Source organism: Neopelma chrysocephalum, unplaced genomic scaffold (genome assembly GCF_003984885.1).
Source record: "Neopelma chrysocephalum unplaced genomic scaffold, ASM398488v2 Primary Assembly neopelma1_98, whole genome shotgun sequence".
In the NCBI taxonomy this organism is placed as follows: domain Eukaryota; kingdom Metazoa; phylum Chordata; class Aves; order Passeriformes; family Pipridae; genus Neopelma; species Neopelma chrysocephalum.
The window spans coordinates 513,545-531,132 of NW_020897761.1; the positions used below are offsets into that span (position 1 = coordinate 513,545).

Genomic DNA, 17,588 nt, shown 5'->3' on the forward strand with positions numbered 1-17,588 from the left:
ACTCAATATTTGTTTCCTTTAAGAGTATCTCTTCTTCTGCACATTGGTGCTCAGGTATCAAAAGGAGGTGGGTTAATACTGGCGGTGTTTCTCTCAGCATGTCTGAAGGAATTACTGTGGGAAAGGTGGTGAAAGAATCCAAGGAGAGAGTGCAACACTAGAGCCTGCTAAGGAAAGGGAAACTTGTTAATGCTTGTGGAGGATAATCACACACAGCTAAGGGAGCTTCTTTTACTAGAGCTAAAAATAAGCCAGAAACGGTAAGAAAATCCATTTCAAGTGAGAAGAGACACGCAGACATCTTGAGAAGTGGGACAGTGTGGAGACAACGTCCTGAGGCACCAGTGAAGTCTATCAGAAAAGTGCTCCTAAGATTCAGGAGTCAGCCAGTCTCAAGTCACAGGCACTTCTGAGGATTTGTGGGAGGAGTGTAGATTAAAGTCATATTAAAATAAAAGTGTAGCTTGCCCTCAGCATAGAAAGAAAGTCAATTCTGAAGGTGTATGGCCAGAGGCAGAACAAGAAACGGTTCCTTGACGGAGGACTGAAGCTGTGTGTCCAGTCAGCCTCTGGAAGGAGTTATGGGGAAATCAAAAAGTAATTTTTTTTCTGCATTAAATTGTTCTTTACTTTATCTCTGAACAACCAGCATGCCGATAATTCCGGCAACTGGAAGGACTAAAAACAGTGGCAGCTGCAAACAGTGGAAAGAAAATGTTCTCCTGCAGAAAAAAATCCTCAAAAAATCAAGAAGCCTTTGAAGTGAACTGTCTTAAGTTTTTAAAAACAAGCTTCCAGCCTTCTCCTTAATTTGTCATAGATACAGATGAATTTTAAATACCCTTCAACTTCCTTCCTGACTGTGCTTTCTCCACATCCCTGACCTGTCTGTTGTTACAAAATGTTTACATCCTACACAGCTCTTTTATGAAAGAAAACGTTAAGGGATGAAAACCAGTTAAAACCATTGCTGAAGGGATGCTGCCAGCTGATCATTCCAAGGGAGCTTCTCTGGTCTCCATGAAAATACTTGAATTATGGATGAACAATTTATGTCTTGGACTAGGAGATCTCCACAGGTCCCTTCCAGCCCCAGCCATTTGTTGATTCCATGTCAACCAAGAGGTTTTGTTTGGGGTTAGTCCTTTTTAGTTTTTTACTGTGGCTGGGAGAGTGAAATTGGTTGTTAAAGATACTCTTCAACCCTCAATCCAGAGAAGTATCTGTTGGAGGTCCCACAGTTCCACAGCTCACCAGGGAGGCACATCCCCTTCATCTGCATGCACAAGGGAACAGTGGCACAAGCTGGGGATGGACCTCCTGAGCAGAGGCATAACCTGGGAAAAAGGAGCTACATTTATGATGGAATTAAGTTTTATGGAGAAATTTTTAGAATCCCATCAAAGTGAGCGCCATTCTCATCATTCTCACATGATGTATCACGTCAGAGCAGTTTGATGTAAATTCACACAAATTTGGGACTTGCCGTGGCCTCTGTGGGACTGAGTTATTTCACCCTATTGTCTTCTTAGGACCTTTTTATTTTTAAACTTTTCTCCAGGCTGTTGAGGATGTGATTGAACCCCCCCAAATTGCTTACATTTCCAGTGGCCTTAGAATATTGCCTCAGTAACTCTGTGACAGAATCTGTCGCCCATCCTCGTCTAGAAATGAAATATTTCGGAATTATTTGTCTTCCCTTGAAGAGGATTTTGGGCTTGCAGGCAAGTACTCCACAGTGCCTGTAGTAAAACCCCAAACCTATTGATGCTGTAGAAAGTTTTAATGTGATTCCAGCTTTGAGCTGGCAGGTCTTTCTACAATATTCCTTTTAGCTGCCTGTTTCAGCTGCTTCGTTTGTCTCTTCCCCTTTGCTATTTCTGTTTGCATTGAAGAACATCTTTGTTGATGAAACCCAAGAGTTGTATTTGGACTTGTCAGTCTTATCTATCAATATGACACCGTGTTATCGAACACTTCTCGAGCCTGCTCTGTTTTGCTGTCTCTTTTTGTTCCATTTTAAATTATTTATTTAAAGTCATGCTCAGAAATAGCAACTCGTCTGGGTAAAGCTCTTGTCACTCAGAGCTCTCCCCAGTGCAACAGCTGCACCTGGGTTATGCTGCAGAATATCAAACAGTTGACATTTCACTTCATTTTGCTTTTGAAAATGTTCAAATCAAAATGAAAATGTGTGTTTTAAAAGCACTAAACAAATGACCTTCAATAGGCATTTAGAAGAGGAAAAACAACCCAAACCAGTTGGCATGCAATTTATAAGCATTTTTTAAATTTTCATGATTTTTTTCTGCTTAAAAAAAAGAAAGTATTTTAACCATTTGTGATATATATACAGTGCTGCCAAAACTAAAGGAGTTGCAGAGCTCAAGCTGCCATTCCATTATTAACTTAAAATTCGGAGACACTCTGGGTAACCTCCTTTTTAAGTCGATCTGGCTGTTTGTGTGTGCAGTTTTGGGGGATATAAAATACTTAAGGATGGTGCTTTTGTCTTTTTAGGGAGTATGTGAAAACCCCTCCTGCACGCTGCCCTTCATGGGCTGCCACAGAAACAAAAAAATTGTGTATTTTCACATCATAATACCTAATTTGATTATGTGGTTTGACTATTAAGTTAACATTATGACTACTAAGCTGCCATTCTGTGTTCAAAGGGATGCAACTGGTTATCTATCACTTTTGAATGTGAATAATTTTGAATGTGAAAAAAATTAATGTTTACTAATACAACTAATAACAAAGAAGGAAAATTACCTTTCACAGGACCACGTGGCACTGTGGAAGAGGTGGGAATTGAAAGATAGATACCATCACTCCTTGGCCTTTTTTTATCATCTGTTGCTTTCAGAATATTGAGTAAAATAACCTTTATGATTGGTTTTGAGGAACTGTCAGTGACAGTGAAGGCTGCGATGGGTGTTTTTAAAAACCTTTTAAAACGTGGGTGACTCGGTGCTGGTAAATGAGCACCTATTGATACGATAAGTGTGGCACCACCCTGAGGAGATGTGGTGCTGGGAACACTCCTTCCTAATGAAATGATGAGAATCACAGCAGAATTACAAGTATTGGCACTGGAGATTTGATTTGTGTCTCGTGTGTGTCTTGCTGGGGATGGATGTGCCAGGAAACGCTGTATGGCACCGCTCAGACGCGGGGCCGGCGCTGTGTGAGTGCTGACTGAGGAGGAGAGACCATAATAACCTGCTATTTTTTATCTGTCTCTGTCAGATACTTCTGTGATGCCTTCAGCAGAGTTGAGAAAGAACAGATTAACATTTCAATTTATTAAACTTCCTCAGGAGTTGAATCAGGAACAAGCCCACTTCCTCTGTGAATCTGTGCTCAGATGAAATGTGAATTAAATAAAAAGTTGTGCACAGTTGTTTATCTTCTGTAGATCTATAGGGGAGGAAAAATTGAACTTTTTTGGAATTACTTGTTGTTGACATGGTGTTTACATTTGTTAACCCTCCCAGTTATGAATGTTTTAAGAAGTCTTCCAAAGCAGCGGACTGGGCTTGCTAGAAATAAAATCTCTTTCAGTAACAGCATATTAAAAGCTGGGCTTAAATTCTAAATAGGCACGGATCTGTGCTGGAATTGCCTGCCTTTATATTTTGGATATAAAATTTACAGTACTATTTACAAAGCTAAAGTCAATGGTGTACATGTGAGTGGTAAAAGGTTGGGGGTTGAGTTTGTTTTCCTTCTTAGCAATACAGGCAAATAAACTTAGGCATTTAGTCTGTCTGTTCTCTTTGGCTGCAGAGCCAAGCCTCCTTGCTGAAGTCTTTATCAGCCACTGCTGTTTCATGTGAAGAGACTGGAGAGGATTTCTTCCCCAGACTGCTATAATTAGCTTTTAATTAATTTAAGAAGGAGAATAGGTTTTCTCAGACTCCAGATGGACAGCTGGAATTGGGACACACGTGTCCAGTAGTGCTGCGAGTTTGCTGCATTCAGGCAGCTCTTGATGTATCAGCCATTATAAGCTTTTGTGTTGCAAAAACAGGGGGGTACCTTGGGTTTTCTAGCCCTGGATGTTTGGCTTTTATGGAGTTAGATGAGTTATTTAAATCCATGCTAAAAGTAATTTAGCCTAATTCATCTGGTGACTGCAGCTGTAACCCACTGTGGGGGCTTCTCAGTACTGGAACAGAAATTCAAGTGAAAAAAAAGAAAGAATGATGTACGATTCGATTGTGTGTTTGCTGCATGAGGAACTTCTTAAAGCTTCTGGATGTGTGTGTTGAAGACATTCAGATTATAATGATAATTTTAAGTTCTTTTCAGAGTAGAAAAGGTTCTAAGTGCTATAAGGTGGTTGGGTATAAAACTTCAGTCAACCACAGAAACCTGGAGGTGTGTAACACCATATTGCCACAGGGACAGGGGACACAACACCTTCTAAAGCTGCACAGGATTTATAATAACTCAGGCTTGGACTGAGGAGAAGAGTATTGTAATAGAGTAATCTGAGGGGTTCTGGCAGAGCCACAGGGTTTAGCATAACCCTTTCCACGATGTTGTCCAGCTCCTCCTGTGAGCATCCCTAATTTATGTATCTTCCATTCGTGGCTGCAGCTTGTTTATTCCCAAAATAACGAGGCTGGTGATAAATGCTCAGCACAAGCAAAGAAAAAACAGCCTCACCACAATCTGCAATTCAGGATAACTCATGGGAACAAAAAGTACCTTTTTGGGCAATGTTGATAAATTTTGGGGTCCTAAAATGTTGAGGCTGCTTCTGTTTCAGAAAATGTTCTAAGATTCAGTTAAAAAAAGGTGCCAAAGATGAGGGACCTGTTTAAATGACCGAGTCTGTGCCTTAGAGGGATGGCACATCTCATACCATGTCACACTATGTCTCTGAATTACTTTCCCCATTGCTCCTGAAATATTTTAGCCACCTACTAGTTGATGTTCACTTGGCTGGTTTTTCTAGGAATACAGTAAATTTCCATAATGCTTACTTAACACCAGTGCCATCTGCTGTACTGGAATAGCAGCATGTCCTAAACAGTCTTGGCAGGCCTCAAGAACGCTGTAGAAATGACTGAAGGGAAGTATCACAAGCAGGAGAGTGATATTCTGTGAACAAAGCCGGGAAGCTGAGCTAATTTGGGGGCTGTTTTTAAGGAGAGGGTGGTGCAGTCTGCCCGTGCCAGAACGGTTTCTGTCGCTCCGTGCCTGGAATCTGAGACTGCTGCGAATTTTATTGCGTACCTAAAATCAAAACGTGAGCTTTGCATTTGAGTCATTGTTGGGAAGGGAAAATGAGCATCAGGATGCAGAGAGGAGAGGGCCAGGGCCGTGTTGTGGCAGGGGAAGGGAGAGGATGAGCAAGGAACCCTGGGAAGGAGACCAGCCGGAATGCTGGGAGGCAGACCTGGATTTAACATGGACATGGCGTTTTTCTTTGTGGTTTGTGACCACACATAGAGGGGGAAGGAGGCACAGCTCTTTGTCGAGACGTTCTGAACCCCTCACCTTGCCTCCTCTCAGGAAAACTGGGATCTGGAAGATTCCTGCACCTCTGAGCATGTCTAACAGCCGTTCCCTGCTTCCACAGGAGAGCTGGAGGACCTGTCTTATCTACGAGATACCAGGCCTCTCTTTCTCTCCCTGGATGTGATAAGGCCCTTGGTGCCTATTGTGGATTCAGGCCTCTTTCCCTGCATTAATCAGGTTTGGAAAGAGGGACGGGAATGTCTAAACCCCCTGTAATTTAAACCTGTGCAAAGCAGACAAGTAGTGTTAGTGTAGGGCTGGGTTAACAAATGCTGCCAGCCCATAACCAGCTGCTGCTGAACTGGGGATGTGCCACTGCACAAATACCCCATGTCAGGGAACAGTTTGATGCATGGGAATGACTTAAAATCCTGTGGCTGTGATTTTTATTCTTTGCAAACAGTCACGGAACGTGGAGGGAAGAAAGTGTTAATCTCACAGCAGCCTCTACCTTCATTCAGCCATAGCAACAATCTCAGCAGCAAATGACATGGAAATCGCCCCAAACACGTAAATAACCACCCCTGAATCCCATTCATTTCTGTGAAAAGGAACCAACCAAACAAAAATTTGTGCAAAATCCTACTAACGCAGGTTTGTGGTTGCCTGGTAGTTTTTATTGTGTGCCTTTTTAAGGCACAAAATACAGAAGGGACACAATCTCCCTGAGTCCGCTGGTGCCGTTTTTACCCTCTCCTTGCTTCTCTAATGATGCAGTCACCTGGCTTTAATGGGATTTGGGTATTTTTCACAGCATCACAGGATCAGGAGGGAGATTTCTGTATTTTCTTTTCTTCTTTCTGGTGCTGTAGCATTTTCTGGGGTGAGTAATTGTATAGGCACTGGGGGAAGCCCAGTCTGAGAACTCAGCTATACCTCATACACAACATCTCTTTGCAATTTGTGTTTTATTTTTTTTTCCCCCTCTAATAAAACTGTTTAGTAAGAAAGCTCTATCTGTTGTTTACATTGTGCCTTATTTGAACAAGAGTTTTACCCTTCCTTTCCTTTAGTCATCTTGTCATTGAACTAGAATAAATGTACAAGCCTCACAGACCCTGTGTAAAAGATGTTAATTAACACACATGTCCCTGCAGACCGAGCTCCAAGGCTGCCCTGCTTACAAAGGGAAATTAGGGCTTCAGACCATATATTCATGTTGTCAGCAAAACAAAGACATTTGTGACATTCCTAAAGTTTATTGGGTGTTCTCAACATATTAGAGTTGCCAAATAAGTGTTTTGCTGGAAGCCATCCAAAACATAAATAGAATTTGAATTCTCCTTTGGAGTCTGTGACCCCAATTACCCTCTGTAGCTCCTTTGAAAGACTGTGCAACTGAACACATAATTATGAAACACATTTGAATTACGAAACAATGTCAAATTAACTTCAGGTGAATAGCTGGTCTCTCTTTAAAAAAGGAAAATTCAGTTATTAGAAAGCTGGAAGAGGTTCATGTCATCTGAGGCTTGAGACTTCTCAGCCCTTAAGCAGGTGCTCAGTTCACTCTCATACCCATCTTTTTACCTGGTGCTGAACTTCAGAGAATATTGTATCAGTTTCCTTCTACATGTCATGCATATCTAGGGAAAAAACCCACAGGCGAGGACATTGATAAATCAAATTTCTTTATATTTTTAAGAGATTCGTTTCCCTTTGTTGGTGAAGAGGGTGCAGAGGCTGTTGCTGTGTAAGCAGAGGAAGGCCCATCAGGGGCTCTGGTTGGAGAGGGAGAGATGTTGCTATGGAATATATCCTGCCTTCTCCCGAGACTTGTGCCATTGAGGAAGAGCTTTAAAACAGGAGAGGAATTCCAAGGTCGTCCCCTGTGCAAATGTTGTCCAGATACACGTGATCAGATTGTTTGGCCTCACTCAGCCCCACGCTGGCTGCTGAGCTTTGCTGCCCCTTCGCTTCCCTTTTTCCGGTCCCTGGGCAGATTTGCCAGGTGGGATGAATAGATCTGCCTCCTCCCTTCCCAGGGAAGCCACAGGCAGCCTTTCTGTCACAGACATGGCCCTGAATACAAACTGGGCCCTGCAGAATCGCATCTTTACCACTCTCTGTCTGTTCTTTGTTCCCAGCCGCCTTTTCAGGCCTTTTCAAAACTCATCTTGTTGCAGAGTGCACAGAGACTCAAAGGGAGGACTCCTCAAAGAGCCTTCTATCTGCACAAGGAATCTTGGCTCCGAAGGGAGCTGAGGAGCTGGGAAAATCTGTCGCTAGGCCAGAGTTAACGTAATAACATTTCACTCATTTTAATCCAGTCTTAGTTTCAGTGCACATGTATAGTTTCATTTTTACAGTCCCACGAGAGAGACTTTCACGGGTTTACCCGTGAAAATGTTCCCTCCAATTGTGGTTGGAAACGATGGTCTTTTGACACACAGTGCAAAGAAGCAGATGCTTCTATGAGGCACAATTTTTATGAATTAAAAGGGCACCTCCTGCATGATGAGTGTTCATCCCAGCACCAGTAGGTGTGAAAGGTACTCCTGCAAAATGATGCTCTTTCTTCTGGAGTCAGTGCTGTCCTATGGAAGTGTCTGTAAAGCAGAGGGAGGTCAGCAGGGGCTGTAAGGAGACTATCAAATGGCACAAACTCCAACATTTTCCCATTCCTGACCCTTATCTTACCATATTGATTGCTTTGAGTTCGGCTTGTTCCTTCTCTGAAGCTGTTGAGCTTCATGAGATCTCTTAAGATGCTCTTGGCCTCCACACAAGCGTAGAGGGTCCTTAAATATCACCAGCTGGAAAAAAGAAGCTGCTGTGCAGGTGTTTAACTAGGCAGGTAAGTGAGGGTGTCCCAGGAGCTGCTGGTTAAGAGCTCCTGGGAGGAGGATGTCCACATGCCTCATTCCTGGATCTTTGCCTGTGAGCTGTGCAGGCCACGTGCTCCTTCATTTCTCTCTGGCAACAAAGCCTCTCAGGCTGACAAACGAGAGAGTGCCCACATAATGGAGAAGAGATTTGGATGCTGCTTGGAGCAACCTTGTCTAGTGGAAAGTGTCCCTGGCCATGGCAGAAAGAATGAGAGAAGCTTGAAGGTCCCTTCCAACCCAAACCCTTCTGGGATTCCACATGAGGATAAGCCCCTCACCGTTCCTGTGTCTTCTAGGTTCTTGTTTACAAGAGTATATTTTTACCTTTGACTGTTGTGTATTAAAAGAAGTGTAATAATGAACAGCTTTCACACATGCAAATCTTTTAAATATCAAGATGAGATCTGTGTGACATCGTAGCATTTATTTCAAAATGCCCTGTTAAACATATGACCTTCGCTTTTAAAAAGTAATTATCCAAAGCTCATTTCATGTGAGTTCCCTCCTCTTTCCTCTTTTGGATGATTTGTATGTACTTTCATGTTGCCATTATAAAATTGCTGGAGGGATATTGCTACCAATGATTTATATGTCTGGTGCACATTGGTATTTTCAGTCCTTCTTCTAAAATAGCTGGACAAGTTTAATCTGAAGCTTATAAATCACTGTGTGGTAAATGAAGCAGGATTTTAAATAAGAGATTGTGGAAAAATGAGCTGAGCTTTCTTTTTCATAATCATAATCATTAAATTTGGCCATGGTAGAACAGTCTTGCATGAATTCAGGAACAGTGTGAGGGCAGAAAAAAATACTTGGAAACTAAATGAGAACTGGTTTGCTTTTCTGTTTGGTTGTGCCAGAAGACACTAATTCCTGAGTAATCCAACAATTAGACATAATATTCCTGCTCATAAATAAACAAAGTCCGATCAATCAGCTGGTTAAATCAGCTGGAAAATCCAGGATTTGTGATGGCTTGTAGATATTCCTCTCATTTATAGATGTTCCTGTCAAACCCTCTCTGCTGGAAAATAAAAATTGTGACTGTCAAGACTGTGGAATGAACTCTTGACATCAAACTGATATTTGGAATAAAACTGAGAGGACTGTGGACTGATTTGACTGCTGCTGGAGCTCAGAGTCATGACTGAAAGTCACAACCGGACATTTTTCTATTACAAAGAAGTATGAAAAGCAAAATAACTTGGAATAATTGTTATCCCATTTGGAAGAAAGGTTTCCTAGTGAGGGAGCAGGATTCAGTCCTGCGGCAATTGTGACCTCTAGTGGAAAACCAGTTTGTTATCACAGTGATTATGCAGCAACACTAATTCAGTGTTGCAATATTCATTATGTCTCATGTTTCCAGGACTCATGGATGATACAATCCCTTCAAGGCATCATGCTGTGCAAAAAAATACAATTTATTCCCACTAATGCTTCTGCAAGGTCTCAGCAGGTTTTTATAAAAGCTAATTTTTATAGAAATATGGTCTCAGGCTTTCAGGAAGAGGGTTGAAAAAATAACTGCAGAAGCAGAAATTCCTTGGAGAAGGTTCTCTTAGCAAAAGTCCCATTGTTATCCCATAACAATATGAAATGCAGTGCCAGTATTACTTGTGTGCAGATCTGTTGAGACATTTCTAGATATCAGCTCTGAGAGCCATTATAAGGAAAGATTCATCCTGCCATTAAACAAGCGGGCAAGAAGATTTGGAAAACACAATCGAGGAAAACAGTCTGAACACAAAGCCCATGGCACAGCAAATGAAAGTTACATGTGGTATTTTTCATATTTGGATGAAGACAAAGCTGTTTATAATCCTAAATAATTAAGATAGGTAGGCAGCAGACTTTCTTTAATCTTTAAATAAATGCTTGTTGTCTTTGTGTTTCTCACTGAATGCATTTCTGTACATTTGTATTTCCAACTTTTGCCCACCAGCAAACACCTATTTGATACAGACAGCAGCTTGTTTGGCTTTGAAAGAGTTTTGAATTTTGACTAACAGCATTAAAAAAAGGTGTGCTGTGTACTTGTAGGGTTGCCTTTGTTTTACTTTGAGGGTTTTTACAGTTTGAGCATGAAGGAGTGTAGGTGATAAATCACAGCTAAGCTCAGGTACTTGACAAAAATCCCATCCCCCAGAATATTTATGACATTTTCTTGGTGCCCTGCTCATTCCAACACCCTGCCCTGTTCATGGAAGCGTTGACAGGCACCGAAGTGATGGGGGAGGGAGCACCTCTCACATCTGTGGCACCTGACTCAGTCAAGGTTCCCAAAGCTCCAGGGAGCCTCATCTTCCCCAGCTGGAGTTTGGAAACTGCCCGTGGGGCTTCAAGGATGAACTTTGAAGTGGAGCAGGGGAAAGGGAAGCATTCCCTGGGGACTTACAGCATCTAGTTTTGATGCTACATATCATTAAGCACTGGGGAAGAGAGGTTTGTGTGCTGGGACTGATTGAAGTCTCTTTCTTCTTATTTTCAGGGTATGAACATAATCTTCCATGTAGCCTTGGCTCTCTTAAAGGTAAGTGATTTTTTTAGGAATTTATTTTGTTTTATTAAACTGTCTGAAATAGTTTTTAGCCTAAGGTATCATGTCTAAAGGAATAATAATAGCAGGACTTCTGGAGTAGGGAGTGTAAGAGAAATATCATCCATTTGGGTAGAGATGTCTTCAGAATTGTACTTATGATAGATCTGTTTTTATTAAACTTATTCGTGTCATGAAGTTTGTGGAACAGGGAGTACAGTCTAAGGATTTGAATGTCTCATGTAATTACTATTAAGAAAACAATTCTGATTCATTTCACAGCATGTCTGTTTTGTTTCTGGTCTTGTTTGTAGACAAAGTGACTGACTATTATTTGTTATCAAATGTATTTGTCAAGAGAGAAATGGAAATCTTTTGTACCATGGGGAATCTTTGTCTTTGCCTTGGGCACAGAGTTTACCCAAACAAGTAAAGCTGTAGGTGAAGCACTGGCATTTTGGATGCCAAAGTTAACTTACAGTGACCTCCATGAGTTGCCTCTAGTTCAAATCCAGCCCCATGGTGAGGAAATGTCCAAAAGACAAAGTGTTTTACACTAACCCAGCCTGTATTTAATGAAGGCTCCTACAAACAGGATATTGGTTCAGTGCACATTTCCAGGGAAGTGCTCCTACAGAACTGTGCATTTGTAAAAACGAGGGAGGGAAGTGTGTGCTCCTTCCTTCCTGTTTCATGTTTTATTTGCAACTGTGGGGGCTTGTTCATATTCTGGTGTTCAAGGCCAGTATGGACAAAGGGAAATCTGGTGGGTGATGGCACCCAGCAGATATGATGGTGGTAGAACAGGTTCTGGGAAGAGGTAGAGGTAGAAGTTAAAAGTATTTTGTCGCTCTTATTGCAACTAAGAGCTTTAAGAGTTGGTTCTAATTTTGCTTACAGCAGTTCATATGTAATTTATGTGTGTGCAGTGTGCTGCATGTGCCTGTTCCAGCAGTAATAGGCTCTGAGTAAATGGTAGGGGAGGTGTTATCCTGAGGAAGTATTTCTGTAGTGCAGCCAAAAACAAGAGCAAAGAAATTCCAGGTAAGAAAGAGAAGATTTTAAGTTAGAAATACTCACCTAAGAGCACAGCTCCACAGTGGCACGGAGATGGAGCTGGTGCTTATATGGAACTGAATCAGCTTTATGATCTGCTTTCAGCAGGAATTGCCCTCTGTTGGGGAAGGAAATAGTTTTGTACTGTGAGACCTGAAGTAATTTTTTTTCCTACTCAAATGTGTCCATAATTTCTCCTAATCGTTAGGAACCAAGTGGTTTATTGTACTGCTCTTCCTGAGTGACAGAACCTGAATGTGCTGCAGAAAAAATGCCTTAAGAACTGTGTTTCAAAACTCCTGTTTCTCTCTAAGTCTGAAGTGAATGAAAACAACTCCTAAGGATTGTTAGAGTGATTATTCTCCCATCCACAGTCTCTTGGATTATTATAAGTTTGGCTGAGGGAATCCTTCATCAGCAGAATATTGGAGTCTTTATTGTGTAAATGCCATTTTCCTCACTCCCAGTGAAGTGTGTGCATCCAAATCCCTCATTAAATAGCAACAGAAGAGGAGCTTTTATCTGGAACTCAGTGCTGTGTCTCACTGTTCCAGCTGCTGGTGTTCTCAGGGAATGCCTGTTAGTTTGGGAATGACAGTGCTACTTCTGTGACCAATTACCCAAGACGTCGTGATGCAGTCGTCTCTGGAAAATAAACACTCATGACACGAGAGGACTCCTTTCCTTTTTCTTCAACTGTGGCTGTAGCAATGAACAGTTAGAGGATTAGCTGTGGAGGCCAAGATTTGTAATAGGGCATTAATTTGATTTCTTGTTGAAGGGGAAGCACTGGGGGGTTTTTTCTGTAGCATCCAAATGTTGTGCTTTTGTGCTCTGCCCAGCCTGCTCAGGCTCCCCGGCTGGTGGCACTGTTTTACAGTGGGAATCAGTCACGGATTTACATCATGGAGCCACTGCACCTGGATTACTGCGCAGGAGGCTGAAAAGCAAATCCCTCACCTCTCGTTTTCTGAGCCGTGGAAAATGTAGTGAAGCACTGGAGTGTCAAAAGAACCCCAGTGTGGAAAAGGGCGGCGCAGAAGCCTGTGGTTTAGAACAACTCAACAAACAGCACTGATATTTTCATTTTAAAAATCCCAATTGAGACCATTAATTGAGAGTGACAGGAAAATGGAATGGGCTGCCCAGAGAAGGGGTGGAGTCACCGTCCCTGGAGGTGTTTAAGGTGAGACTGGATGTGGATCAGTAGCATCAGTGCCATGGTCTGGGAACCATGGAGGGGTTGGATCAAGGGTTGGACTTGATGATCTCGGAGGTCTTTTCCAACCCAGTTGATTCTATGATAATGTACTATTCCCAATCCCTTGTGTCATCAACTAGTTTGTTTCTTTATTGGAAATTAAAAACACCAAAATCTTCATATATGCTAAGAAAAAGAAATCAGTTATAAGCAAGCTTTCATGTTTTAGTATTTCACAGAATCATAGAATATCTTGAGCTGGAAGGGACCCCCAGGGATCATTGAGTCCAACCCCTGGCCCTGCCCAGGACACCCCAACAATCCCCCCCTGTCCCTGAGAGCATTGTCCAAACCCTCCTGGAGCTCTGGCAGCCTTGGGGCTGTGCCCACTGCCCTGGGGAGCCTGGTCAGTGCCCAACCACACTCTGGGGGAAGAACCTTTTCCTGACATCCAGCCTGACCCTGCCCTGGCACAGCTCCAGCCCTTCCCTGGGTCCTGTCACTGGTCACAGAGAGATTTCACTGATTAATTCTTAAATGTTTTGTTTCTGATCCTGCAACTCAGCAAAACCAGCTAAAGGCATGCTTTGTTTTGGAATTATCAAACTGAGGCAAGTATTAAAATATGTGATTGTGGAGAATTCAGGCTCTAGATTAACTGCTGTTCTGGCTGGTAACTCCTGGAAAGGCAGGGAGGAGCACACAGTCACTGGAAATGCAAGAGTGAACCAGTGGCTTTTAAAATAGGTCCATATCCAAACTTTTCTTTCTGAGGGTTCACCTACTCATGGAGTGTGTGATTCATAGCATATAAGCTCAACACTTGGCTTGTGGAGGTTTGAGCTGTGTGACTGTTAAAAACATGTTGCTTAACACCAATGAAAGGCAGAGTTTTGATCAGGAAGGTGTATAATATTCAAATGAAAATGGGGAGAAAATAGGGAGAAATAATGATGTGTTTATTGCTGTTTGTGTTTCCCAGCCAGTGCTTTGTTGTCTTACAGAGATTCCCTTCAGTACATATAATATCTTAAACCCAGTACTTTTATACATCATTCCTTAAAGTCAGGTGAACACGAGCAGCATTTCTAACAGGATTTATGATTTCTGACACTCCTCTCTGCATGTTACCAGGAGTGTATTACACAAACAGGACAGTTGTAGTTCTTGGCTGTTTCTGGTGGCACCTTTCAGTCCCAAAGCTGTTTGTGTCACTCTGTGCCCCTGAGCTTCGGGGGCAGCATCCCAAGTACAATGGCAGGGATGGCAGATGTGGATTTAAAAAAAGGTGTCAACATTACCTTGGATAAGGAGGGTTATTTGTTATCTTTATTTCATTCCATATCTGGACTGAAAAGGACCTCCTGGGCCCAAGAACTGCTTCTCTGCTCCATTATGTGCCATGACATCCATTTCAGAACCAGTAACAGCAGCAGTGTTGCTGGTGGAAGGCCATTTCCCTTATCCTGGGTAAATTTATTACTGATCATTTTACCCTCAGCTACTCTTACATCAGCACTGTCCTTCAGCTCAAACAGCCCCCTTCCAGCACCGCTCACACTGGTGTTTATCACCTTGAGGTGTTTGTAGAGACCATTCACAGTGTTTATTAAATAAACCAATATTCTCAGTGTTCTTGAACTCCAGAGCATCTTAGTCATTCTCTTCTGCATCACCTCCAATCTGCAGTAAACTTCTTAGAGGTGACAGGATCTTTAAGAGAGGTCACAATAAGTTTTCTGTATTCATGTTGTATTTCCTTAGTTCTAAAAAGTCGCTTCATCTGATAACACTGAGGATTGTGTTGTTCTCTTATATTTGTATGGCATATTATTCCTCACTAACCAAAGGGTTCCACAAATACTATTTCTCTTCTTTTGATGGGGATTTGTATAAGAGCACAAATTCTGAATAAATTTATGAATATAAATTCTGAATAAAATTATGCTGCACTTCTGTATCCATTTTCATTTCACTTCTTAAGGAACATACAGTGAATTGTAGGTTTTCTTTTTTCCCTTTAATTATCTTCTTTGGACAGAACATCTGACCTAACCTCTCCTGGATTTTGCCCATCAGTAAAACTTGCATATTGTCAATGGAGATAATTAAAACATGTCAATTGTCTTAGAGTCAGGAATGAAATTGTGACAGTTCTTATAACTTTTTGAGAGGTATGAGATGAAAAGTGCTCTGAGTCTGTAGGTAATATGTCTGGTATCCAAGAGATAAAACAGCTGTTTCATTCTCTCTGTGTTCTTTCTTTGCATTTGCAATGGCTCGAGGAGCCTGAACTGATTTTGAAGTCAGCACTTGCTTTGAGGCAGAGGTTGGGTGCAGTGACATACAGGGCTCCTTTCCAGCCCAAACTGGGGTTGATTCCAGGGGAGCTGGTTCAGTCCACTCTGGGAGTGCATTATATCTTCAAAAGGCTCTTTTCAAGAGAACCAGAAGCATCCACATTAGAAACTAAGGCAAGAAAAGTGTGTTCCTTATATCTATACCCCATTTTTTATAGCCTCTCTGTGTAGCTGATCCCAGGGTAAGAGCTGACACTTCTGGAAGAGAAGAGGATCCTGGCTCTTTGCTGCTGGAGATGAGAACCAGCTGTTCTCTTTTCAAGGCCTTCTGCATTAGGCAGAGGGCAGGAAATTCAGTTTTTAGGAGTCTCTCAGATCACTGTTTTTGTGTTTCTAGTTCCTAAATTGAAGATGTCTTTAAGCTGTAGGTTTTTTTGGGCTGAAGAATTCCTCCCCTACCCCAAAAACCAGCACTGGGTGACGTATTGGAGATGATCTCTTTAGAAACAGAAATCCGTGCCTGAAAATGTCGAGAATTGTTCAACTTCCAGACTACTGATTTTCCAACCTTAATAGAACCAATTTTCTATTTTTAAAAGTCCACATTTATCTGCATGATGAAAATCCATCCTGTCCTGACCAGTTAATATCTTAGCCCATTTGATCTCCTCCTCACACCTAAAATCAGCTCAATTTCTATTAGGTGAATGTTCACTGTAAATTTTGAATTTTGAGGGTGGAGACATGTTCTCTTTCAAGGAAGAGTAGCCTGATAGCAGAGAAAATAACATGAAATTTGTTGACCTGCATTTCTTTAGCAGCACTGAGCACTCCTCTAGATATTGATGATTCCTCCTGTTATATTGTCTGTTGGTGATTTCTAGATGTTGGAAAGTGAGGATAGTGTTTTCAGGGTTCCATACTATTATTTTTATCATTAATTATTATTTCTAATATTATGTAAATGCAGTGTGTATGTCCCATGTACCTAGCAAATCTTGTCACTCTGTGGGAAAATGTTTCAGGAGCATGTGATTGAAGTAAATAAAAACATACAAATAGTCATTCCAGACCACACTTGTAGCTTATCTACCCCAGTATCTCACTGCCAACAGTGGATTCGTGGGAAAGACTTGTAAGGGCAGGGCAATAATGCTCTTTTCTTTTGCCTCTGGTAGTCTGTGTCTTGAAGACTCTCTGAGAAAGAAGTGGTGTCTCATGTTTAATAACTCTGCATGGATTGTTATTCCATGGGGTTTTCTGCTGGCTCTTTAAACACATGAAAATGAGGAGCTGCAGGGATTTTCTCAGCTGAATGATGGTTTTGTTTGCTGTGAACTGTCACCTGTGACTTCCAGGTCAGGGTCCCGTGTTGGGAGGCATTTTGGACACAGTATCTCTTCACACACCACCCAGGATTTTATAAGTCTACATATCCCTCATCAACTTCTATTTTCCAGGCTTAATAACCATAGTCTATTTTTGTCTCCTCCTCTGGAAGCCTCTCATGAGCTTTATCCCCTCCCTAAATGCTTTTCTGTCTCTCCTTTTTGAGATGGGAGGACCGGAGTAATGCATAATATCAGAGATGAAAACACACCATGGAGTTACCCTGCAGAATAATGGCAATCTCTGTTAAAATCTCTGTTCCTTCCCTCTTAATTCCTGCCATTTGGTGCATTTTGTTCACCTCTGCTGTGCACTGAGCCAGTATTTTCATAGAACTCTCTGCAGTGACTCCCAAGATTCCATCCTGAGTAGCAATTGTCAGCTCACAGTCTGTCATTAACATGGAAAACTGATGCTGTTCTCCATATGCATCCATTTACATTTATCTGGATCAACTTGCCTTCAGTGTTCTGTTGCCCAGTCACCCAGTCTCTTATTATTGTTCTTCTGCAGTTCTTTACTGTAACCCCTGTCTTTAACTCCCTGAATAATTTAGGAGCATTTGCAGACATGGTCACCTCATCCTTCACCCTCTCACAGACCCCAGCAGAGATCTCTGCTGGAATCTGCTGTGGACATTAGTTGGTTTATCATGTTCTCTCTTCATAACAATCAAGATGTAAACTTTGCTAAATCCAGATTACACACTTGTAATTAGCCCTGGAGAACAGAAAGGACAA

General features: G+C 41.8%; 1 protein-coding gene across 9 annotated transcripts in view; it reads left to right on the forward strand.

The window, feature by feature from the left end:
- Window positions 1-17,588, forward strand: part of RABGAP1L (RAB GTPase activating protein 1 like) — a 224,857-nt gene that overhangs the window by 138,650 nt on the left and 68,619 nt on the right. For all 9 annotated transcript variants that reach the window (XM_027694793.1, XM_027694796.1, XM_027694799.1 and 6 more), the window contains one exon: window positions 10,855-10,896. In XM_027694793.1, the coding sequence (XP_027550594.1) occupies window positions 10,855-10,896 (42 nt within the window). The remainder of the gene's footprint in view (window positions 1-10,854; window positions 10,897-17,588) is intronic.